This window comes from Erpetoichthys calabaricus, chromosome 10 (assembly GCF_900747795.2).
Source record: "Erpetoichthys calabaricus chromosome 10, fErpCal1.3, whole genome shotgun sequence".
In the NCBI taxonomy this organism is placed as follows: domain Eukaryota; kingdom Metazoa; phylum Chordata; class Cladistia; order Polypteriformes; family Polypteridae; genus Erpetoichthys; species Erpetoichthys calabaricus.
Genome location: NC_041403.2, coordinates 156,233,964 through 156,259,254, shown reverse-complemented (window position 1 = coordinate 156,259,254; position 25,291 = coordinate 156,233,964). Strand labels below are relative to the sequence as shown.

At 39.9% G+C, this 25,291-nt stretch overlaps 1 protein-coding gene across 3 annotated transcripts in view; it reads left to right on the top strand.

Moving 5' to 3' along the window:
* lrrc7 (leucine rich repeat containing 7) overlaps window positions 1-25,291 on the top strand; it is a 542,484-nt gene that overhangs the window by 450,517 nt on the left and 66,676 nt on the right. For all 3 annotated transcript variants that reach the window (XM_051932508.1, XM_051932506.1, XM_051932505.1), the window contains 2 exons: window positions 11,296-11,395; window positions 20,704-20,828. In XM_051932508.1, the coding sequence (XP_051788468.1) occupies window positions 11,296-11,395; window positions 20,704-20,828 (225 nt within the window). The remainder of the gene's footprint in view (window positions 1-11,295; window positions 11,396-20,703; window positions 20,829-25,291) is intronic.

Here is a 25,291-nt window from a genome sequence, read left to right as displayed (position 1 = left end):
TAATCCTGTCCATCCTTATCACACCCAATGCAAATCTTAACATCTTTAACTCTGCCGCCTCTAACTCATACAATAACAAAAAGAGGATGTGAAGCAAACAAAAGATGTCCACCAAATGTTCACAGTTCTAAGCAACAGGGGGTATTTGCTGCCAGGAAATGCATTTTTTACAACTGCAGTTATACACAACCAATGGTAACCATGGTTCAGATATACAGTGCATCCAGAAAGTATTCACAGCGCATCACTTTTTCCACATTTTCTTATGTTACAGCCTTATTCCAAAATGGATTAAATTCATTTTTTTCCTCAGAATTCTACACACAACACCCCATAATGACAACGTGAAAAAAGTTTACTTGAGATTTTTGAAAATTTATTAAAAATAAAAACATTGAGAAAGCACATGTACATAAGTATTCACAGCCTTTGCCATGAAGCTCGAAATTGAGCTCAGGTGCATCCTGTTTCTCCTGATCATCCTTGAGATGTTTCTGCAGCTTAATTGGAGTCCATCTGTGGTAAATTCAGTTGATTGGACATGATTTGGAAAGGCACACACCTGTCTATATAAGGTCCCACAGTTGACAGTTCATGTCAGAGCACAAACCAAGCATGAAGTCAAAGGAATTGTCTGTAGACCTCCGAGACAGGATTGTCTCGAGGCAAAAATCTGGTGAAGGTTACAGAAAAATTTCTGCTGCTTTGAAGGTCCCAATGAGCACAGTGGCCTCCATCATCCATAAGTGGAAGAAGTTCGAAACCACCAGGACTCTTCCTAGAGCTGGCCGGCCATCTAAACTGAGCGATCGGAGGAGAAGGGCCTTAGTCAGGGAGGTGACCAAGAACCCGATAGTCACTCTGTCAGAGCTCCAGAGGTCCTCTGTGGAGAGAGGAGAACCTTCCAGAAGGACAACCATCTCTGCAGCAATCCACCAATCAGGCCTGTATGGTAGAGTGGCCAGACGGAAGCCACTCCTTAGTAAAAGGCACATGGCAGCCCGCCTGGAGTTTGCCAAAAGGCACCTGAAGGACTCTCAGACCATGAGAAAGAAAATTCTCTGGTCTGATGAGACAAAGATTGAACTCTTTGGTGTGAATGCCAGGCATCACGTTTGGAGGAAACCAGGCACCGCTCATCACCAGGCCAATACCATCCCTACAGTGAAGCATGGTGGTGGCAGCATCATGCTGTGGGGATGTTTTTCAGCGGCAGGAACTGGGAGACTAGTCAGGATAAAGGGAAAGATGACTGCAGCAATGTACAGAGACATCCTGGATGAAAACCTGCTCCAGAGCGCACTTGACCTCAGACTGGGGCGACGGTTCATCTTTCAGCAGGACAACGACCCTAAGCACACAGTCAAGATATCAAAGGAGTGGCTTCAGGACAACTCTGTGAATGTCCTTGAGTGGCCCAGCCAGAGCCCAGACTTGAATCCGATTGAACATCTCTGGAGAGATCTTAAAATGGCTGTGCACCGACGCTTCCCATCCAACCTGATGGAGCTTGAGAGGTGCTGCAAAGAGGAATGGGCGAAACTGGCCAAGGATAGGTGTGCCAAGCTTGTGGCATCATATTCAACAAGACTTGAGGCTGGAATTGCTGCCAAAGGTGCATCGACAAAGTATTGAGCAAAGGCTGTGAATACTTATGGACATGGGATTTCTCAGTTTTTTTATTTTTAATAAATTTGCAAAAACCTCAAGTAAACTTTTTTCACGTTGTCATTATGGGGTGTTGTGTGTGGAATTCTGAGGAAAAAAATGAATTGAATCCATTTTGGGATAAGGCTGTAACATAACAAAATGTGGAAAAAGTGATGCGCTGTGAATACTTTCTGGATACACTGTAAGACAAAAAAAAAATACAATTCTAAAGAAAGGAGATATGTCTTAATGGTCTCTTCTTTCCACTGCCATGTCTGGCTGGGGTACAAATTCATGTGTTATTTCTCTTTTGTTCATTTTTGATTCATTAATATATGTTGATTATGCTACTGTGACTTTTTTGAGTATGTGCATTACTCTTTGCTTTTGATGTTGTCTACGCATGTAACTTGCACGTGGTATGTTCCATGTATTTCGTTGGTGGTCCCCCAAGATGCACCACCCGGAACTGCTCTCTGCCCTATTAATTCAGAGGGTCTCCCACGGTTACTAGCAGTTCATTGTGAATGCGCTAGGGAGTTGGTGAATGTATTTGTGATTTTGTGAATGTTTTGGATCTCTGATTTGTTTTTACCTTCTGCTCTGTTTATTGACAATCCTTTGAATATCTGGGACTTACTGTATGTAGTTTGGATTAACCATTGGTATAACAAACAAATCCTTTATACCTCTTGTGCTTCTACAAAAGATTAATTCTCATAGAAGTGTTTTTATAAAGAATAGATCATTTTATATTTAAAGATTCTGTGTTTGCTGTTATTACTAGCTAGGGTTTCAACACAATCATCTCTCGAAAGCTGGTTATAAAACTGAGCAGGTTGGGCCTGAACACCACCCTCTGCAATTGGATCCTGGATTTCTTGACAGAGAGGCCCCAGTCAGTTCGACTGGGCTGCAACACTTCCAACAACATCACACTGAGCACTGGAGCGCCGCAGGGCTGCGTGCTTAGTCCACTGCTCTTCACCCTGCTGACTCACAACTGCACAGCCACGCACAACACCAACCACATCATCAAGTCTGCAGATGACATGACGGTGCTGGAACTGATAAGCAGGGATGATGAAACAGCATACTGAGATGAGGTGGAACGGCTGTCTGCATGGTGTGTAGGCAACAATCTATCTCTCAATGTCGACAAGACAAAAGAGATAATCGTGGACTTCAGAAAATCACATCCTACCCACATCCCACTCAGCATCAACGGTTTAGATGTGGAGACTTTTAGGAGTACCAAGTTCCGCAGTGTGCACATAACACAGTGTCCACAAGGCCTGCAGCATTGCGCAGGACCCCTTACACCCCTCACTTGGACTTTTCACACTTCTGCCATCCAAGATAAGATACTGCAGCATCAAAGGCAGATCTGCCAGGCAGCAGGAGAGTTTTCACTCCCAAGCTGTTAGACTCCTTAACACCAGGCAGCCCCCTGGGACCTTCCACACGGCCTCAACCACCTCTAAAACCAGAACTTTTATACATGCGAGCCACTGTCCTGTAAAGACGAGTGTGCAGGTAGAAAAGAACTGAAAATCTCGTACTGACCTTTAAGTATTTTGACACTCTTGATATCTTTCTGCTGTGAAACATTCTGACCTGTCATTCTTTACACATGTCTTAAACAACCATTATCATACATGGATAATTTCTGTATTATCTATATCTATTATTTATTTATTATATTACATATCTATTGACTATATTTATGTATCTAGATTACAAATACCATACATTGCATCAATTTGCATATTGACAACTACACGTCAATATTGCTGCTACTTCTTTGTCTTGTCTTTGCAAAATGTCTTGTCTTGTTTGTGTTTTAATTTTAAATTTTAATTTTAATTGTATTTTTAATTTATTATTTGCACTTCATGTTGTCACACTGTGGACCCTGAGCTTCGCAATTTCGCCTATCTGTATACTTGTATATGGATGAGATGACAATTAAGTTCACTTTGACTTTGACTTTGATGGTGATATCCCCCTCTAATGGGCATTTTTGGAAGTGTTTTTGGGATTGCTTGCTTTGGAACTCCTAGTCCACCACATACACATCCCAAAGATATGCAGGTTCATCGATGACTTTCAGTTGACTCAGTGTGGAAGTGTACATAAATGAGGCCAACAACAGCTTTAAGCCTCATCTATAGCTGGTTACTGCATTTTGCCTAATACCGCTGGTTATATTACCAGAATTGCTCAAGTAAAATTTGGTTTATTTTAATTAATAGTTGTTACTGACATTATAATGACATCAATTTGTTGTAATTTTGTTTTTTTATGGTTGCTGACATTTTGGATTGTTTGGTTGCCATGACACTCCTTGGTCACTAATCATAGTCATAGAAGCACCTTGGAGTTTTGCTATCAGTGGTTTTCCTTTAATTTTTGTGAGTTTTCCTCAATGATTATAATTTCAAAACATGTGTCTATTTTTATTTTTTTGGGAAGGAAGGATTCTGAAGTTAACATTATTTTTAAGTTTTATGACAAATCAAAGAAGTTATGCCATTATGCTGTTTTTGTTTTGATACAGGTACCACTATTTTAAAGCTAAGTTGTTTCCCAGGTGATTGTTCCCAGAATGTCATCACAGCATGGCATAAAAGGTTGACCTGACATCCCATTGCTATCCAAGGTTGATAGATAACTCCTGTTTAGTATGAAAATTTACTTCTTGGACAGTGTCTAAAATAGTTTCTGTTATATTGAGTTTTGGTCAGTGATTTGATTTTGACAACAGATCAGTTTGACTTTCAGACTTTTGCATGTTTCTGTCTTAAATTAGGAGTCGTAAAGCACGTGAGTCTCAAACTTCCAAAAATACACACTAGAGGGGGAAATCCCATCCAAATCCCCAGCTAGATACAAAAAAAGGCCTTGTGGAATCTTTATTAAATAAAAGATTTATTCTTCATAAACACTGCTCTGTAATTCTGTGAAGCCCCAAAGAGCACATAAGTCATACAATGCCCATTAAAGGCAATTTTAAAAGCAAAGTCCAAATTCAGAATCCAAAGAGAGGTCAAAAGAACAGAACAGAACTTCAAAAACATCCAATAATATCAAAAATCCAGTAAGCACAGTAAAACACAAGTAAGCTCACCAACTCTGAAGCACAGTCACAATGAAACGCCAGGAACTGCAGAAGACACTCTGGATTTATTGAGTGAAAGGCAGACCCGGGTGGTGATTGGCACCTCTTGGGGGACCACCCACAAAAAACATGAAACATAACATGGGCTTAGATACAGATACATAAAGCATGAAGAATACTGTAAATCATAAACAACAGAAATATTAAGACCACGCAAATTAATAACAATATTACAGAGACAGAAAACAAGCATTTGAACCTCAACCAGGAGAAGAATCCTGGCTAAGCTACAACAGTCTCTGGTTATGTTCACCTCCCGATCCTTATCATTCAAAAATTACACCGTCTCACCCCAAGTTAGTGTATATAGCAGTATATAGTCAGTGTTAGAGAATATTTTCATGCAAAAAATTAAGCTTAAAGTGCTTTACAAGTTGTCAAAGGCAAAGTTACAAGAAAAGAAAAAACAAAGAAGATTAGATAAGAACAATAATGAGTAAGTAACGAAGAAAAGTAAATTACCGTATTTTTTGCTCCTTAAGACGCCCCTGACCATAAGACGCACCTAGGTTTAGAGGAGGAAAACAAGAAAAAAAAATTCTGAACCAAATGGTGTACTAATATATTTAATAAAATATAGCAGAATACTATTTCAACCATATAAAGTCAACGGCGGTATTAAGAACCATCATCACTGTCATTAACAAATGAGGAGAGACTTTAAGGTTCAAGCACTCTTCTAGTTTTCTGGAAACCCCAAGAACTCCTCATCGCTAGTGTCAGAATTTATGAAGCTCAGTTGCTCGCAATCACTTTGCAGGAGCACGTACCTATCATGTTGCATAACCTGTCCAAAGCCACCAGAGGACAAAGCACGTTTGGACCAATGTCCCCTTTGTAATGGCCGACCCCTTACCCAGCTGGCAGCCACACTACCAGGACCTGTGGCCTGGATGAATTACTGAGAAAACCTTATAATACCAAGCCGTACCTCTAACAAATAATATTTTCCCTCCTCTCCAATCGACGGTTAAAGACTAGCAAACGAAAGCAAATATGTAAAATAAGTGTGGGAATATATTAAATACAATACAATGACAGATACAAGAATACAAATCCGCGACGTAAAATATATCTATATATATATATCCCTCAACCAAAGCAGCTAAGTGAAAACAACACCTGTACAATAATAAAACCTCCCTTGCCCCTGCAAACATATAACAAACACAAATTATATCAATGTATGAGTATTGAATGACAATGAACGTGAAATTGAGTCCGGGTAAATCACTGTCCAGAATACAGATGACTGATCAAAAATGGATGTGTTTGAATCTCCCGAGTAAAACAGAACAACCTCACCGTGCTTCCTCGGTGAATGGTGGATTATAATGTCTCTGGCGATGATGGTGTTGTCTTGATTTCGGCGGAATGAGAATCAAACTGGAACCAGGCACGATGTAAATAATAGCATAATAATGTTGATCGGTTGTCGATACTTGAAATCTCCATCTCTCTCCTTGCTCTTTCTTCTTTCCCCCCTGATCGTTTACATAATGAATAGGTAATAAAGCTGTGACGAGATGCGACTGTGTGCAAACACTAAAAACAACAATACCTATGTGGCCGCACTACACCTGAAGTTATATCACCAGTCTAGTCCCATCTCTATTTGTAATGCCACAAAGCCCTTCATCTCGTCTTTTGTTGTGGATTTCCACTTTGAAAAACTAGAATGTGGTGCAAGTGCTGCCCACAATTCAAAAAAATTGCTCTGCATACTTGTTTGTCTTGTCTGACAGTAGCTGAAAGGCAGACTCAGGAACGAACAGCCTGAAGTAGTCCAGCGGAACAGAAAAAACAAACAAAAACTCCAGTTAAGATGGAAAAAAAAAATCTGCGAAGGTTCCAAGGCCAAAAGTGAAGAATACTTTGTATTTTGATTTCAGCTTGTACAACAGATAAATTGCAAGGGTCTAGTTTGTCTCTATCTTTCCTGCCAATGCCTGTCACTAAACTGGCACTGCAGTCAATCTTCACCCCTCGTCTTGCAGGTGGTGAGCCAACAAGATGGCTCAACGTCACCGTTTTCAGCTGAGCACATCTGGGTTATGTGTGTTGCCCAACCACCAGGTCGTTGCTGGTGAATTCCACCCCCAGGCCTGGCTCCAGAGGTGGGTTCTCAGCAGAATATGCTGATTTCCCATTTGTAATATCACGAGGGTCGTTGTGAACCTATTCTTCACCTGACCTTTCACCCCAAATCTGTTCACCATGAGATGCTCTACCAGAAGCACAGATGGTATGTAGAAACAGCAGAAATTAGGTTTTCTTCGCAGGGCTGCTGAGCTGGCAAACTTACGAATTTGGGAGAACCTCAGAGCAGAGATGCTGCTCCTCCAGACTGAGCAGAGTCAGTGGATGTGGTTTGGGCATATCGTAAGATTTACTTCCAGGATCTGCTTTGGTCTGGGTAGAGACCCAGTGGCAGACCCAGAACACGCACTAGAGCAGCATTTCTCAACCTTTAAGTATTTGCGACCTGTGTTTTCATCCATCCATCCATTTTCCAACCCGCTGAATCCGAACACAGGGTCATGGGGGTCTGCTGGAGCCAATCCCAGCCAACACAGGCAGGACACACACACACACACCCACACACCAAGCACACACTAGGGCAAATTTAGAATCCCCAATCCACCTAACCTGCATGTCTTTGGACTGTGGGAGGAAACCGGAGCGCCCGGAGGGAACCCACGCAGACACGGGGAGAACATGAAAACTCCACGCAGGGAGGACCCGGGAAGCGAACCCAGGTCCCCAGGTCTCCCAACTGTGCCACCGTGCCGCCCCCCGTGTTTTCATAACAGTTTTAATCTCGCCCCCCCTAATGTTTTTTTGAAACCCTAATAAAATTTATTCCTATGTTTTTTGCTGCCGGTACACTGCTACAAGTTTAAAATTTCCCTACGAATAACGAAATTACGCCACATATAACAATAGTAATAATAATTCATTACATTTATATAGCGCTTTTCTCAGTACTCAAAGCGCTATCCACAGAGGGAGGAACCGGGAAGTGAACCCACAATCTTCCAGATGGCAACATTCGCGCTGGGGGGCGCGCCCCACAGTTTGAGAACCGCTGCACTACAGGGATTACATCTAAAGTCTGGCTGGGAAATGCCTGGGAATTCCCCAAGAAGAGCTGGAATCTGTAGCAGTTGGAAATCTCCGGGCTGACCTGCTTGGCTTGCTGCCGCTGCAACCCTCACAAGGAAAAAATAAGTTGAGAAGATGCGATGAGATATACAGTACGATAATAGGTCGGGTCTTATTAGGCTTCTATACTGTAACTGCATTTTAAGCAGATATGTCAAAATAATCCATTTTGTGATTATCATCTCATTCGGGGTGTATCCCTACCATGCAGAGGCAGCATTTATAAAACAGAAATAATGAAAGAATGATTTCAAAGCAAGAAACAAATCCTTTCTGTAGCATTTTATAAGCTATAAATAAAAATTAAAAGAAGACATGTTGTAGAATACACTCTTTGAAATGTAATATTAAAGTCTTTTCCCTTGATAGGGAACAGAATGTATTTTTGTTATTTAAACAAATTACTGTATCATCACTGCACAATATTTCTTCAATTCATCCAGCTGCAAGGTTGCTGATTATGCCACTCATTTCACTAAAAGCAGTTGCTGATAATTAAAAAGAAAAAAAAAACGAAAAACAAAGAAGACTTATAAATATACATCTCCAGAACATTTAATAACTATAATTAAATTGCACATGGAATCGAACACAGAGAGAACTGTCTTCTTCCCTACTGTACACATCTAAACCAGTGATCAGATCATTTTTTTCCCCTCATATAGAGTTAGAGCACCTTATTATTACCCTTTAATTATATGAAAACTACAGCTTAATTACATTAATTATTCCCTAGATGCTGCTAACGCCTATCCAAGGGTGCATGAATGCTGAAATAAAAAGCATGCCTATTGAACTGATCCCACATTCATTTCATGGATTTTGTTTTCCTTAGGACTTATTTTGGGGCTTTTTCTAGTATTGTTTAACAGTCTTCAAGAACAGAAGTCTAGTCCTGAGGGTTTTATTATCGACTTTCCATCTTACTTTCATCCATCTGAGCTAGATAACATACAGTAAAAAAATACGGGCAAAGGGAAAAAAATCGTATTTGCGTTTACATTTATTTGCTCAGTAGATGCTATTCTTCAAAGTGACTTACAAAAGGCGACAACATAATCGAGTAAACATCTGTCTGGGGGGCTGACAGGAGTTCAGAACAAAAATCAAGCTCGCTACAACCGCTAGTAACAAAAACCGATCACTTAGACAGAAATTCCCCCAACGAGAGTCTTCAAATGCTTCTTAAGCACAAATATCAACTGGAGGTGGGCAGCTTGCTCTGTCATTGAGGGGCTACACATGAAAAGAGTCTGGATTGAGAGGTTAGAAGATCTGAGTGGTCAAAAGGAGCACAGGACCTTGCAAGTGTCTCCATTTATATACAGTAGGTGCTGATCCACAAATTACTCTGTGAGAAAGCATCAAGGACTTGATGTTAATATGTTCCACGTCAAGGAGCCAATGCAGTGATCTGAAAAGAAAAGTGACACGTACTGTATCTGCCTGAGCTGGTTAAACATCGGACATGCTGCTGCATTAGTGATGAACTAAAATGGTCTTGTCTCGTGTGTCAGTTTTTTTAGGTTCTAATTCCGAATCATCTTCAGCTTGGTAACTCCTGCATGTCCTAGATCAGTGGTTCTCAAACTGAGGGGCGCACCCCCCAAAGTAACAAAAAAGGGGGCGCGAAAATGTGAAGAAAAGAAAACAAGAATCGAAAATATGAAAAATACATCTATTGAAACCAAAACAAATTAACTTAAACTACATTCTGATACTAGAAAAATAAATATAGAGTTACATAAATGTCGATAAAAGTTAAGTAGGTATAATAAAATATGCATCTATGATATATCATTAATTAAAAAAGAACAAATTCGTATTAGTGGGCTCCTTTCAAAAAAACATTAGGGGGGCGTGATTAAAACTGTTATGAAAACTCAGGTCTCAAATACTTAAAGGTTGAGAAACGCTGTCTTAGACTGTGAGAGGCCAACTTTAATCCTTCATCACACAAAAGAAAACATTTTTTTAACAACGCAAATTAATGGGCAACATGCAGATAAGAACAATTACAAAAAAAAAATTAATTAAGTTGATGAAAGAGATAAGGGCATGAAAGCAAAGCGTGAAAACTATGGGTTGCCCCCCTTCCCTTGGTACCCTAAGCACATGCTTATTTTTCTTAATGGTTAATCCAGGGCTGCCACCACCCTACACAATTCCTTTGTCTTCTCTGTATCCATCCATCCATCCATCCATTTTCCAACCCGCTGAATCCGAACACAGGGTCACGGGGGTCTGCTGGAGCCAATCCCAGCCAACACAGGGCACAAGGCAGGAACCAATCCTGGGCAGGGTGCCAACCCACCGCAGGTCTTCTCTGTATGTGGATAGAAAACGCTTTTGCGCTTCCATTCACGTTAAATGTAATCACTAAGTATTTCTGACTCTGACCAGCTCTAATTGTGTTACATTTTTTAATTGTATTTCTTCTGGCGGCATTCTTGTGTGACTTGAATGCACCGCAGCTCATTCTAGTTGCCAGAGTAACCTTTCCTGTCATTGGTGGGGTTAAGGGGGAGTGGCATCTGGGTGCGTCACCTACTGTTTAAGTAGCTGCCCACTTCGCTGTGTCTTTATCTGAGCTGCAGATACAAAAACCCTTCCTAAACCAATTACGAATATTTCTTGTTTTCTTAATTGATCTCTTAGATTCCTGGCTTTCGTGTTGTCCATCCTACCCTGATTTTTAACTTTTTCATTGATTTTGTTGTTTTGGCACTTTTTGATCTCCTGATTATGACCGTTTTTTTGTTTTTTAAATGAAAACGTAGTAGCTGTGTAAATTTAAAGAACTACTAGTTCCTATTATTAACACTAACACAACGAATCAGCTGGAGACTAACTCTTGGCCTCAAGCCAGTTAGTTACCCAGGACCCCATGTTTACAAGAACAAAACATTCCCACTCTTGAGTTGCCCATTGTTGTCCAGGTAGGTGTTTTGACCAATTACTTGTCCTGCAAAAGACTGAAAATGGAACATACGACTCTGTATATACTTTTGAAACACAAATGATCTACGAGGGATAGTAGATAGTTTCCGCAACTTTCGAATTTTTGTTGGAAACTGTGAAGGTGGGAGGAGTAGTAATTGGGCATTAAAAAGTTAGTATGACGCTGGGATAATTGCATCGCAAATGAAGGTGACTATGTAGAAAAGTGATGTGATTTGTTTTTGAAATTCTTAATAAATAGAATGTCCCTCTTATATTGCAATAATACAGATAAAGCAATGGTGAAGAAGAAATATTTGGTCTTCAAATATTGATTAAACTTTGTGTGTTTTCCACAGTCCAAGGCTCTTATCCCTCTTCAAACGGAGGCTCATCCAGAAACAAAGCAGAGGGTTCTCACAAACTATATGTTTCCACAACAGCCTCGCAACGATGAAGGTAAAAACATGTCTTCAAGATCTACTCAAGTATTTTCTCTTGTTTTTCTCATCTTAGAACCCTAAAGAATTCTAATTTTTAAGTCCAAAATGTTAGTAATACTTATGCAGCAGGACATCTTAAAGCATATATTCATTATATTGTCTAATGCTTATTGGAGTATGGCCGCACGGTGACGCAGACGCAACATTGCCTCCTCGCAGTAAGGAGACCAGTGTTTGCGTCCCAGATCCTCCCTGTGTGGAGTTTGTTTGTCCTCCCCGTGTCTGCATGGGTTTTCCGGTTTTCTGCCGCAGTGCAAAGACATGCAGATTAGGTGAAATGGTGATGCTAAATCGGCCCTAGTGTGTGTCTGCCGTACATGTTTGTGTGCTCGCCCTATGATGAACTAGTGCCCTGTGGAGGCTTTGTTCCTACCTTGCACCCCATGCTTGCTGGGACAGGCCCCAGCAGAGCCTTGTGACCCTGATCAGGGTAAAACAGGTTAGAAAATGACTGACTGACTTTGGAGTATTGTACTGTATCAATGATTATTATATTATTTTTTTCATATTTCACGAAGTTATGCACTTTTGTTTTCTTCAAAGTAATATTTGAATGCCTTTTGGAAAGTGCTGAGACACAATGTGTTAAGCCAAGTCCTCAGTCACTTTAAAAGTAGCGCCTTCTATAGCTGTTTATCACATATGGGTTATAGAGGAGCTAAAAGTGACTTACCTGTTGTTTTAGTGCTCCAGCAATGGAGAACGCGGTGGTGGGGCAAAGTCGCACTGATGTATGGTGTCTTCTCGCAAGTTGCTCCACTGATTTGGGGGTCTACAAGTCAGATGGCACTATGTAGAGGCACGTACCAAAGCCACTGTGCTCATGAGAAAAACTGGTAAAGAAAATGGTAGCACATAAAAGAATTTTATTAAATATTATTTTAAACAAAAGAAACATAAAACAAAGATTTAAAATAATAAAGTCAACCACAAACTCTGACGGGGCAATCATTCTTGACAAATATAAATTTAAATTTCGGAATGCTGTGAATACTTATCTTCAGTACTTACGTCTATAGTCATTTATTCAATTATTAAAATAAAAAAATCAAGTGTTAGATGAATACAAGCATATCACGATCAACATAACTAGTGTATTTTTAGTCAAATAAAAATGGATCCAGTCATGAAAATGTTACAGTCAACTTTTGTCAATCTGCCTTTTATGATTTGCTCATTTTTTTCAAAATCATAGATTCTGCTTTTGTTCTCTGAAGCATTTTTTACAATGCAGCATCAGTTTGTTTAATTTTTTATTTTTTGGGGTAACTAATTTTCTGGTTGTTGATTTATTTTTACATCTTGTTTTTCAATGGTGAGGATGCAGGTAGTAGAGCTGGTGAAGGTAGGTGAGTTTAAATACTTGAGATCAACAATTCAGAGTAACGGGATTGTGGAAGAGAGGTGAAAAAGAGAGTGCAGGCAGGGTGGAATGGGTGGAGAAGAGTGTCAGGAGTAATTTGTGACAGACGGATATCAGCAAGAGTGAAAGGGAAGGTCTACAGGATGGTAGTGAGACCAGCTAGGTTATATGGACTGGAGACGGTGGCACTGAACAGAAAGCAGGAGACAGAGCTGGAGGTAGCAGAGTTAAAGATGCTAAGATTTGCATTGGGTGTGACGAGGATGGATAGAATTAAAAATGAGTACATTAGAGGGTCAGCTCAAGTTGGGAGACAAAGTCAGAGAGGCGAGATTGCGTTGGTTTGGACATGTGCAGAGGAGAGATGATGAGTATATTGGGAGAAGGATGCTAAGGATAGAACTGCCAGGAAAGAGGAAAAGAAGAAGGCCTAAGAGAAGGTTTATGGATGTGATGAGGGAGGACATGCAGGTGGTGGGTGTAACACAGCAAGATGCAGAAGACAGGAAGATATGGAAGAAGAAGAAGAAGAAGAAGAAGAAGAAGAAGAAGAAGAAGAAGAAGAAGAAGAAGAAGAAGAAGAAGAAGTTCACTTTAGGTTGTTGGACAGGCCACCATAACTGTGACATGACGTTCAGTGCTGTTCATGGTTGTCTAAGATTGTAGATTCAAAACAAAACATAGTGTGTGAAAAACAAAATGCAATGTTCCTGTCTATTGATTTTTTCCTTATGAAACTTGGACTACAATTCTGGTTTAGCATCTTGGTACAGTTATTTTGGCAATAGTTACTTTGGTAACGAATCTTGGCTTGTATTTCAACTATGCTTCATCTCCCGATCCCTTATTTAAAACTCTGCCTTCAGCTTAACTACATTATCTGTATATGAGACCTAACTATCAATATCATGTGAACATTTCATGGTGAAGGTGTTATCTCCAGAGATGGCCAGCATTGTGCAAAGTCAGTCATATTATATTGTTCATTTTAATCTTAATTCGCACACTTTTATTTAAGGGTCCAATGTGTTACATGAAAATATGTAATATATACATTTTAAAAAATAAACATGAAAGAGACAGGAGGTCTCTCTGAAGACCAATTAGCACCTACTTTACATTCCCCTCACTCGTTCAAGTCCATCATTTGTATTCTCAATAACTGCTGTGTCAACAAACTAGCAGCATCCTACTTCTCTGGATACCTCATTGAAAATCTCATTCCAGCATCCACAGCTAAAAACATATCAATATTTTACAAATTTAATCATTTAATCCTTACTTCCAGGATAGAATGGTGCCCCCTGCTTACAATGACCCCTCATTTTTCTATTCATGTTCTCCTTGTTCATTATTGGCATTAACTGCAGTCAGACTTCTCTCCACTGTACAAATCTTCTAATGTCAGTTTTTTGTAATTGTATAATTTCTTCAGAATGTAACCCTGGTAAAGAGGAATATATATCTTTGCTATTTGTTTTGGAAACCTATTATAAAAATATGTCAAAAAGTAAACTCTATAGAAGATTTTCAATGTTGACTGCCACAATGAAAATAAATAAATGCCACTGTAAATCAGAGTATTATTTTAACATATTAATTAAACACATTTTGGTAATGAGCATCTCTCACAATTAAAATGTATTATCTCTCACAAAACCTTCATATTTGCCGCATGGAGCAGGAAATTCCTTATGCCCCTCCCAGCTGTGAGATAACTCTGCCGAGTTTTACAAGTTATTTTTTTTTATGTAGAGGCAAGTTTTATTTACACAGGACAAAATACAATCAACAAAGCAACACTGCCTTGTTGAAAGTTGATACCAATTCCATTACACCGTATAACAAAAACATTCTTGTTAAGAAACAGTCGTTTTCCCCTCATTTTCTTCTCTGAACTGAAACCTTCATCCCTCCAACAACATCCATTGTACACACATTTAGATCTTGCACATTGCATTTGTTGTAATCGAATGTCGTAATTTCCAATAAAACTTCGTAGTGGTGAGAACCTAATTATTGAGAGATATTCAGATGGATTTGGTTCTATATATCCTTATATATAATTTGATAGTACAGTGGAACCTCGGTTCATGACCATAATTCGTTCCAAAATTCTGGTCGTAAACCGATTTGGTCGTGAACCAAAGCAATATTTCCCCTCATAGGATTGTATGTAAATACAATTAATCCCTTCCAGACCGTACGAACTGTATGTAAATATATTTTTTTAAAGATTTTTAAGCACAAATATAGTTAATTACGCCACAGAATGCACAGTGTAATAGTAAATTAATGTAAAAACATTGAATAACACTGACACAAACACCCAGGCTCCCTGCTCAGCTGCATGTGCCAGCTCTCTCTCTCTCTCTCAACAGCACGTGAGCCCAAAAACCCCCTAACCCCCCCACCTACCACATAACATTGCAGCAGTTCACGCTATAGCCTTACAATCCAATCGCTGTATAAACACTTTTTAAATGAGCTTTATGGAACAGGGGGAAAAAAAGGAACATTTGAACAAATCCGAAATTTAAAAGCCAACCAAGTTCACGCGAATAGCATTACAACCTGATCGCTGTAAACACACTTTTTAAATGAGTTTTAAGCACAGGGAAAAAAAGGAACATTTGAACAAATCCAAACTTTATTTAAAAGCCAACCAAGAAAGTAACATTACAGGAGTTCAAGCTAATAGCATTACAACCCAATCGCTGTAAACACTCTTTTTAAAGGAGTTTTAAGCACAGGGAAAAAATGAACATTTGAAAAAAGAGAAAAGTAACATTGCAACACTTCTCATAATTAAGTCTCAATAATTCTCACCACTCTTCACTTGCTTAGAAGCCATGGTTAACTGCAAAAGCACACGAAATACTGTAGAGCACAAAGAGTTCACAGGTAAAGCACACACGTCTGACTGAGAACAATGAACAGGGAGGGGCTGAACACGTGCTAAAATACAGTAATCGGCGCGTACGAACCGGAAGGGAAATTAAATAGAGCACAAAGACTTCAAGCACGGAGAACAATGCATCACGTGCGGAAATCATCGGCGCGCACAAACCGAAAGGGAAACTGGCATGTTCGTATACCGAGTGTGTGGTCGTGAACCGAAGCAAAAGTTTGGCAAACTTTTTGGTCGTAAACCGAGTTGTACGTGTACCGAGACGTTCGTGAACCGAGGTTCCACTGTATCTGTACGTATGGAGTTCACGTCAATACCCCGTATGTATGACGATGTATGGTGTTCGCTCGACTCAATGCAAGTTAGAACCATGAAATGGGACTCTGCCTCTGTAGTTAGAACATAACTATGAGGGGCCAAATGCAGACGCAGTATTGCATGATTGGCTAAGAATGTTCGAATGCTACAGTGACGTCGCTGGAAATGTTTCGGAGATGGAAGAAGGCAGTCTGCGAAATGTTACTTATATGGGAGGAATTATTTAATAATAATAATAATAATAAACACAGTGAATGCGGCGTCTATCTATATATGTCTATGATTTGTTCACTTTCCAACGTAGTGTAAATAAAGTAAATTCATCTCATTGTGGTGCGTATTCCGTACGTAATACCATGTAACACATTATAATTCTCCTTCTTTACGCGAATATATCCATGCCACCGAAAAAAAGACGTACAATTCACGGTCCACTTCAGATGCCAGAGAAAAGTCTATTTCAAGGGCGTTTGAAACGCCACAGCAGACACAATCCAAAGTGGACGAATTTACAATAAAATGTGAATCAGAAAACTGTTTGTTCTATTTCTATGTTCTGTTTCTTTCATTTGGGAAATTCACCAGTTATAGATTAGGCAACGCCGGGTACTCCTGCTAGTATAAATTAATTTAATGAGAAACAAATGTTATCTATAATATGGCTAATAGAAGAAAAACTAACTGAAAGTGTAATATGCTGCACTGTGATGCCACACTGATTTTGTATTGTAATTTCAGACACCTACTATTCTCCATTTACATGTCTTACCTTTGAATATGCTGGAATTTGGCACTACAGCCCCAAAGGCAAATAACCCGTAGGTGGCTTCCATTTATAGATGGCCTATTTTGAGTTAACTCATATTTAACAGTTAACCTGTTAAATAATATTTATATTTAATAAAAACATATAATGGATTTTCACAATCAAATGCTGCCAGGCCTCTCTAGCTTCTGAATTTCTGTTTCATTCAGTTTCACTCCACAGTAGGATGATATCATCCAGCTGTAATATTTATTTACTCGTACTTCCATTGTTGTCACCCCAATTCCTTTATAGGTGTCAAGTTCTTACATTATAATGTTGAAAAACAAGGAGTTCACAAGGCAAAACGAGAGCCGTTTAAGGCATTTAGTAGAGGAGAGTTTCTTGGTGTGTTAGTGGTAGCCAGAGCTAGAAGAGTTATTGTCAAGTATGACCAAGGCAAATACTTGAACAGTCAGCAGGAATCAAAAAAGGAAATGAGAACGTTGTCAAAAAAATCAGGTAACGGGTTCATCAGAAACAAAGCTGGAAGTACTAGGTATCATGACTGTACGGTTCAACATGGTGTTTATTTTCTGCAGTGAGTGGCAGAGATTAACAGCTTATGCCATAAGCAGACCATTGTGGGAGATGACCGGTCGTTCATCTCGGCCAATACCCCCAGGCCACTAGATGGAACCCTCCCTGTAGCATGGAAGTGCCCCAAAGACCAGCAGGGAATCATGGACAATGGAGTTTTTATTCCTGACCCTGCTGGACACCGTGGGGCCCACCAGAGGACGGTGCAGGGAGGCTCAAGGACTTACATGTTCCCTATAACCCGGAAGTGTGTCTTAATTACCACGACAGAGGAAACGACGTACTTCTGGGATGAAGAAGGAGAGCTTTCATCCGACCCGGAAAGTGCTAATGAGTCACATGGACAAGGGTTCAGGAGCACTTCCGGGTCATGGACTATAAAAGACTGTGGGAAACCCAGATGAGTAAGCTGAACTGGGAGGAAGGGTGGCTAAGTGTCTGGGAGTGGAGGATTGGTGATTGATTATTGATTATTAATTATTGTGTATTATATGAGTAGTGTGGAGTGGAGGGTGCTTAGTGCACATTATTATAATAAAAAGAAGAAGTATTGCACTTTTACCTGTTGTTTGGCATGGTACCTGAGGGTTCAAGGGAGCAATAGCGCCCCCTATTGTTACACCATAAACTAAAGACCAGCAACCAAATGAAAGAGACAAACAAACCTGAACTCAAACGAAAAGCGAAATTTTAAAAATCCTAAACTACAGTATTTTATAATAGGGGTAAGAATAAGCACAAAAAAAAAAATGGAGGAGTCTGACAACTGGGTAACCAGTTATCCTTCCAGTCTGTTGTCTTAAATATTTCTCTTTGAGAGCTAGTCAGGAAATTGTATGACATGCCATTCTCAGGCTGCTGGACTTTCTTTTTCAGAAATGTTCCTCTTGGGTTGATGGTAGACTGGAAGGAAACAAATTCTCAACCTGAGTCATTTTGAGGACTATTATAGTATTTATAGTATATTATATTAAACTATATTATAGTATATTAGTTTTATTAATGTTTCAATTGCTGAGATTATGATAACATTCACAATATCCATAAATATACCAATGTAAAGTTAAAAAGGAAAAGAGACAAATAGAACCAACAACATGGCAGAAGACTGATGGACCTTGTAGTCCATCACGATCGATCAACTCTCCTTAGATTAAGGCATAATGTAATCGGCTAATCCCTTATGTCAAATTTGTGGACCTTTCTTTGTCTTTTATACATTTATTTATTTATAAAATTTTCCATCCAGAAGAATGATGTTTTTGCCGTGGTTTTAATATTTCATATCTGATTTTTCGAATTAAGTCTTGGCAAGCAGCTGTTATCTGTACTTTTGCAAGATTAGGTTAGTATAGCAGTCATTTAAGCTGTATAGGAATTATCCCAACCAAAAAAATTATTTTCATGTTTTCATGCAGAAGTGAGATAACAAATGCTTACAATAGAATAGACATCTATTGCAACCAATGCTGAACAACAGCGAGCAATATCAAAGACGTCCGTCAAAAAACCCTGACATTAATTGTGTCACGTAATCCACATGTCAAGTCATCCAGTCATATGCTCACCACATCCCAAATATACTGTATGTATTTTTACTAAAATATTGTTAACTAAACCATTTCCATAGAAAATGATCCAAATGGAATACGCTCAGAAACAAACGAGGTTTTGAATAGCAGATAAACACCCTGCCCTTCACAGTGTTGAACCTCAACTGGACTACCTTGAGCTTATTTAGCAACAGTCAGTGAGGCCTTCTACTTGTTGAAGTATCTCAGATATGCACAAGCCTGAGGCATGGTCTCTTCCTGATAATGTTTTCATTCACTTCTCTTTAATTTTTAATCTTTACTACATATCCCTCAGTGCACACTTTTCTATCGATCTCACGTGAAGTGCATTATTTGCCAATGAATAAACTGTTACAGGGTTGGACTCTTGAACAGTAAATGAGGTGGGGAAGCAGGTCTTCAATTCAAATGCTCAACTGCGTTTCACTTACCAGAAGTTGTTTATTCAACAATATTTTATTAAAATTACATGTGCTTGGGATGTTGTGATCTTGCGATTGGATGACTTGACATGTGGATTATACAACACTAGTCATTTAGCCTGTTACAATAACGGATGCTAGAACAGCAGTGCATAAATATTAGTAGGAACAGTCTATATTAAATGGCAAGGGACTTTGACCTCATTCTTTTTGTTGGTCGTATTTTTCTTTCTTTCAGCCTTTCTTTTGTTGATGTTTACTTGCTGAGCTGACCGTTCTTCGTGGGCTGCCGCCGTGTATTGTGTGTCTTTAATTTTCTGTGACAGTAATACTGTCTTGTACGGCTCTATTCAATAAGGGCGCGCACAAAAAGGCGAGCTTCAAAATGGCGACCTCAATTGAGCGCGACAAATAAAGACGTTCGTAGATAATTTAGTTCAAATGGCTCTAGAATATGTGAAGAGCAACAAAGGTGAAGATCTTTATTTACGCCCGCCTTTATTCGCTGCGCCCAATTGAGGTCGCCCTTTTGAGGCTCGCCTTTTTGTGCGCGCCCTTATTGAAGGATACCGTCTTGTACGTCCACTGGCTTGTATATCCGTAATATACCTTTAATTTTCTCTGACGGTAATACAGGCGTGCGCGTCGGTAATATGCCTTTAATCTCCTCTGACAGTAATACTGGCTTGTATGTGGCTGTAATATGCGTCACTGTATTGTGTACCTTTAATTTCCTCTCGCAGTAACACTGGTTTGTATTTCCGTAAAACGCCTCTAACTTTCTCTGACAGTAATATCACGCATCGCACCGTGCCCCGCGCATGCGCACTTCACCAGAAGACACCCACACACGGACACCTGGATGCACATAGGGATTTTATATATATAGATAAGTAATGTGATATTTCTTATGGATTGTTTGTTCATCATTGACCACCATAGACACCTATTCCATCAGAAACTTTATCTCAATTATGCTTGAAACCATGAGATTAAAACATTTTTCGGCCATCACTACAATCCACTTTGGGTAAGTAACATAAAAAAGTATGTAAGTTTTGGTATAATTTTTGGTGGCATATTCATTTTACTGAATGGAATTAAATTTTTGATTTTCCTTTTTCCTTACTGTTTTGTTTTCAAACAAAGACAGATGGGCAATTCAAAGAATGTTTGAAACGTTAACATACTGTCTGAAATTAGTGTTGAGACAAGGAAAAAGTTTCTTTTCAGGTTAAAATGAAGTCCCTTCAGCTTCTCAGTCTACTGGAACTTTATAGGCTTGGTCATCTTAGATACATAAAACAACGACTTCTGCTTCCATTTTACAGATTACCAGTCAGACAGCGACAGCTTTAACCCAACATTGTGGGAGGAACAACGACAACAACGTATGACAGTAGCATTTGATTTTGAAGATAAAAAGGAGGAAGAAGAGAACACTGGGAAAGTGAAGGTTCGATGTGTTGATTGTGATTTCTTTTTCATGAACATTTGAACTGTGACTGGCTCATAGTATGCTTACTTAGTAGCTGTTTTCACCTAAGTGCTGAATCAACTAGTAGGCTATCAAGCATTTAAAGAATTGTCCAGCCATCCTCTGCTCCTGCCCTGAATAAGTAGGTTGGGAAGATGAAAGGATGGATAGGTGGATTATTACTGATAACAAATAGATTGGCCAACTATTGTTGAATTCACCTTTAACCTATTATCATTTTACCCAAGGGAACACACTGGTCATAGAACAAATGATATTATTTATTATTTATGATGTCCAAAAAATAAACAGGCACTCAAATAAAAGCAAACAAAAAGCACTATGAGATAAAGAATAAGAAAGAGGATTCAGTTTTTAGGTGAAACTCCATTCTTTGGTCTGATCTTCCTGGAATGAGATGTGTATGCCGGAAGCACCTGAGCTATATAGACGAGAGACCAGAAGGGGCCGAGTCAATTGCACTCTTTGGGCGGTATCTCAAGGTTGTGGGAGAAAAAGGAGATGATACCGTCAGTGACAGCGCCCCCTCATGTCCCAGACCAGTAGTGCTTACTTCTGATGAGGCTGGAAGGTGAACCAACTTAATAAAAGGCTCAACGCCTGTATTTCTGTTGTTGTATCCGTCCAGTTGCTATGTCTCTCATCACAAACATTTTTAGTAATTAAATGCATTGCTTTTGTCATACCAACAGATGACGCATTACAAACATTAGCACTGCTTTTATGTATTCCATGCCAAATAGCATCTAACTGCACTGCAAAACATTAACACTGAGGTCTACGTTGATTCCTTACATTTCAAACCCGTCTTAGATGGGTAGCGCAGCTGGTTATATTATAGGAGACAAACACTTATGATCACAAAGTGTGTGAGTGAAAAAGTTTAATGATTGTTTCCATGACTTGGTGTGAGTAAATTACCAGTAAACATATTTCTGTGGAAAAAATGAATTACACAAAACTTTTTTTTGTCAAAAATAGGATACATAGTTTAATTATTAAAACATTTTACAACTTCCAGGAAAACCAAAATTCTATTTTGATACATTAAGTACGTTTTACTTTTCTAGTATCAGCCGAGCCACTGTTGCACATAGGTCTCTGGTCCCAGTCAAGTTTGATAGTTTTGGTCTACTGTCAGATATAAAATTCGAATACAAAAGCGTGTGGATATGTTCATCAATGTACAGCTTCTTTGTCAGCTAAACATCTTTGTCACTTTGAATGAAGTGGATTGATTTGGCTCAAATGTATAGTATGTTCTAAGGATCGAAAAGAACATTTTTTGAAGTTAACTTGGAATGATTCATTCACTGTTTATACCTTTCATTGTGTTGAAAATGATACAGAATGGTTCAGAAAGCACCAGAAAAAGGATTAAGAACATGTTACTGTGAACATTAACATTAAAAAAAATTGAAGAATACATTTAAAGACTAGCTTCTAAACGTGGGGAGAAATATTGCAGCTTGAATGATAATGGAAAATAACAGTAAATAAGAGTAAATAAGAGTAAATAGCACCAAAACTGGAAAAAAAGGCCAAACTGAAATGCATAATACATGCTATGAGGGTGATCACTGTGATAAAGGCACTATATAGCGCCTGACCCGGCACACAGACTGACGCAGAGGCATGTGTAAAATCACACAGGCTTTTATTTTTTTTTCAGCCGTGGAACACGTCTTCCCCGTGTCCCACAGGCCCAACACAGTCCCAAAGCACTTAAACACAGCACAAACAATCCTTCCTCTGGCACCATCACTCCTCCCAGGCAATCTCATCCTCTTCCTCCCGATTTTGGCTGTCGAGTGGTGGAAGCTGACCCCTTTTATAGCCCACCCAGAAGTGCTCCAGGTGCTTGATCACCTGTTGCTAATTGCACTTCCGGGCGGGGCTGTAGAGGTGTCCAGGCTGGCTCTGGGATCCATGTAGCACTCCCTGGTGGCCACCCCAGATCCCCACAGGGTTGTGGAGAACTCCATCTCCCATAGAGCCCTGCTGGAAACTGAGGCACCATTGTCACCCAGGGAGGCCGCCACCAAGCGTCCCGGGGGAGGTAGTGAGGAGCCCATGGCTGCTCCCCCGGACCATATACAGCAGGGGTGTCCCGGCCGGGCATGGGACCCGGCCACCCATTACATCACTTTGAGAAAAAATCTGCACTGCAGGGACAGGTTTAGGTTGTGTTGCAAAGGCAGACAGCAGGTTAAAGGTCTCAATGGGCTTTTGAAGGTTACTGCATCCCAGAACACTGCATTAAATCATCTAAACCTATTACCTCTCTCTCAATCTGTCCTTCATTATCAGTCTATTTCTGGGTTGTAACAGTCACAGTCGATCCAGGCAGAATTAGGCTCAAACTGGGAATCAACCCTGTATGGGGCACCAGTTCATCACAAGACACACTCATTAAGTAACTTTCCACCTTTAGAAGGTGCACATGTTGTAAGTAACAGAATTATTATTCTTTAATATATTTTTGCTAAAATGCTTCCTCCAAACAAAAATTACAAAATTACTTTATCATTTATCTATTATTGCTACCAGATCTTAAATTAGAACATCAGAACAATCTCGATGAGAACAGGCCATTCAGCCCAACAAAGCTCACCAGTCCTATCCACTTATTTCTTCTAAAAAAACATCAAGTCGAGTTTTGAAGGCCGCTAAAATCCTACTGTCTGCCACACTACTTGGTCACTTACAGGGTAGGATTCAAAAGTAATGAGCCTCATTTTGTTCTGACGCGAACGTACCTCGCTGCGCGCCCCACTTGCCAGCAACGGTGGGTGTTGGCTTCACAACGCAACAGAGCTCCTACCGCTCCGAGCTTGACGGGAACCCCTGTGCGGTAGTGCGTTACACGGCGGAATGGAAAGTTCGTTAGAGCAATGGTACGCGTTGAAGACCATGCTCATTGCCTTCTTCGGAGTGAAGGGGATCATCCACTACGAGTTTGTCCCGCAAGGACAGACCGTGAATGCTGCTTACTACTTGGAAGTCCTGAAAAGGCTGAAAAGAAGCGTCACGCGCAAGCGAAGGGACATCAAGGACAGCTGGAAGCTTCACCACGATAACGCGCCCAGCCACACCGCCTTCATCGTGAGCACCTACCTGGCACGGGTGAACGTTCCGGTGGTCCCCCAGCCTCCCTACAGTCCGGACGTGTCGCCTTCTGACTTCTTCTTGTTTCCGCGCTTAAAATCAGCGCTGAAAGGAAAACGCTTCGACTCGATCGAGGACATCCAAGCAAATGTCAAGGCAGCCCTTGCAGCCATCCCAGAACAGGCCTACGTGGACGCCTTTGAGTCATGGAAAAGCCGCCTACAAAAGTGTATTGATGCAGGAGGTGCCTATTTTGAAGACTATTAATTAGTTGTACCGATTTGCTCAATAAATTTGTCTTTTTGAACAAAGGCTCATTACTTTTGAATCCTACTCTGTATCCCATGTGTCTTTGGCTCTCTGTGTAAAGAAAAACTTCCTTATGCTTGTGTGAAATTTACCCTCAACAAGTTTCCAAGTGTGTCACCGTGTTCTCAATAAAGTCGCCATCTCGATCCATTGGACTAATTCCCTTCATAATTTTAAACACTTCGAACATGACTCTTCTTTATCTTCTTTTGCTTAAACTGAAAAGAATCAGCTCTTTTAATCTTTCCTCATTATTTATCCCCTGGAGCCCTGAATCAGTCTAGTCGCTCTTCTCTGGACCTTTTCGAGAACTGCTATGTCCTTTTTGTAGCCTGGAGACCAAAACTGCACACAGGACTCCAAATGAGGCCTCAGGAGGATAAACTCCTGTGACTTGTACTCCACACATCAAGGCGCTATATAACCTCACATTCTGTGAGCCTTTTTAATGGCTTCTGCACAGTGTCTGGCAGTTGATAGTGTTGAGTCCACTACAATTCCTAAATCCTTCTCATAAGGTGGACTTTCAATTTTTTAGACCTCCCATACAGTACATGCTTTGAACTATGAAAGGCAAATTCAAATTAAATGCTGTGCAACTAGCACAAACACACTATAAGACTATAATATTAAAACATTTGTAACTGGAGCATTAGAAAAACCTTTGACGAAAACAGGCCATTCATTCCAAAAAAGCTTGCCAACCCTATCCACTTTATCCCCCCGGCACAAAATCAAGTCGAGTTTTGAAGGTCCCTAAAGTCCTACTGTACACCTCACGTCTTGGTTATTTATTGCAGGTGTCTAAGGTTCTCTGTGTGAAGAAAGGAAACTTAATGTTTGTGTGAAATTTACCCTCAACAAGTTTCCATCTGTGTCCCCATGTTCTTGTTGAACTCATTTTAAAGTAACAGCCTCAATTCATTGGACTAATTCCCTTCATAATGTTAAAAAATCTTCAGTCATGTCTCCTCTTAATCTCCTTTAACTTAAACTGACAAGGT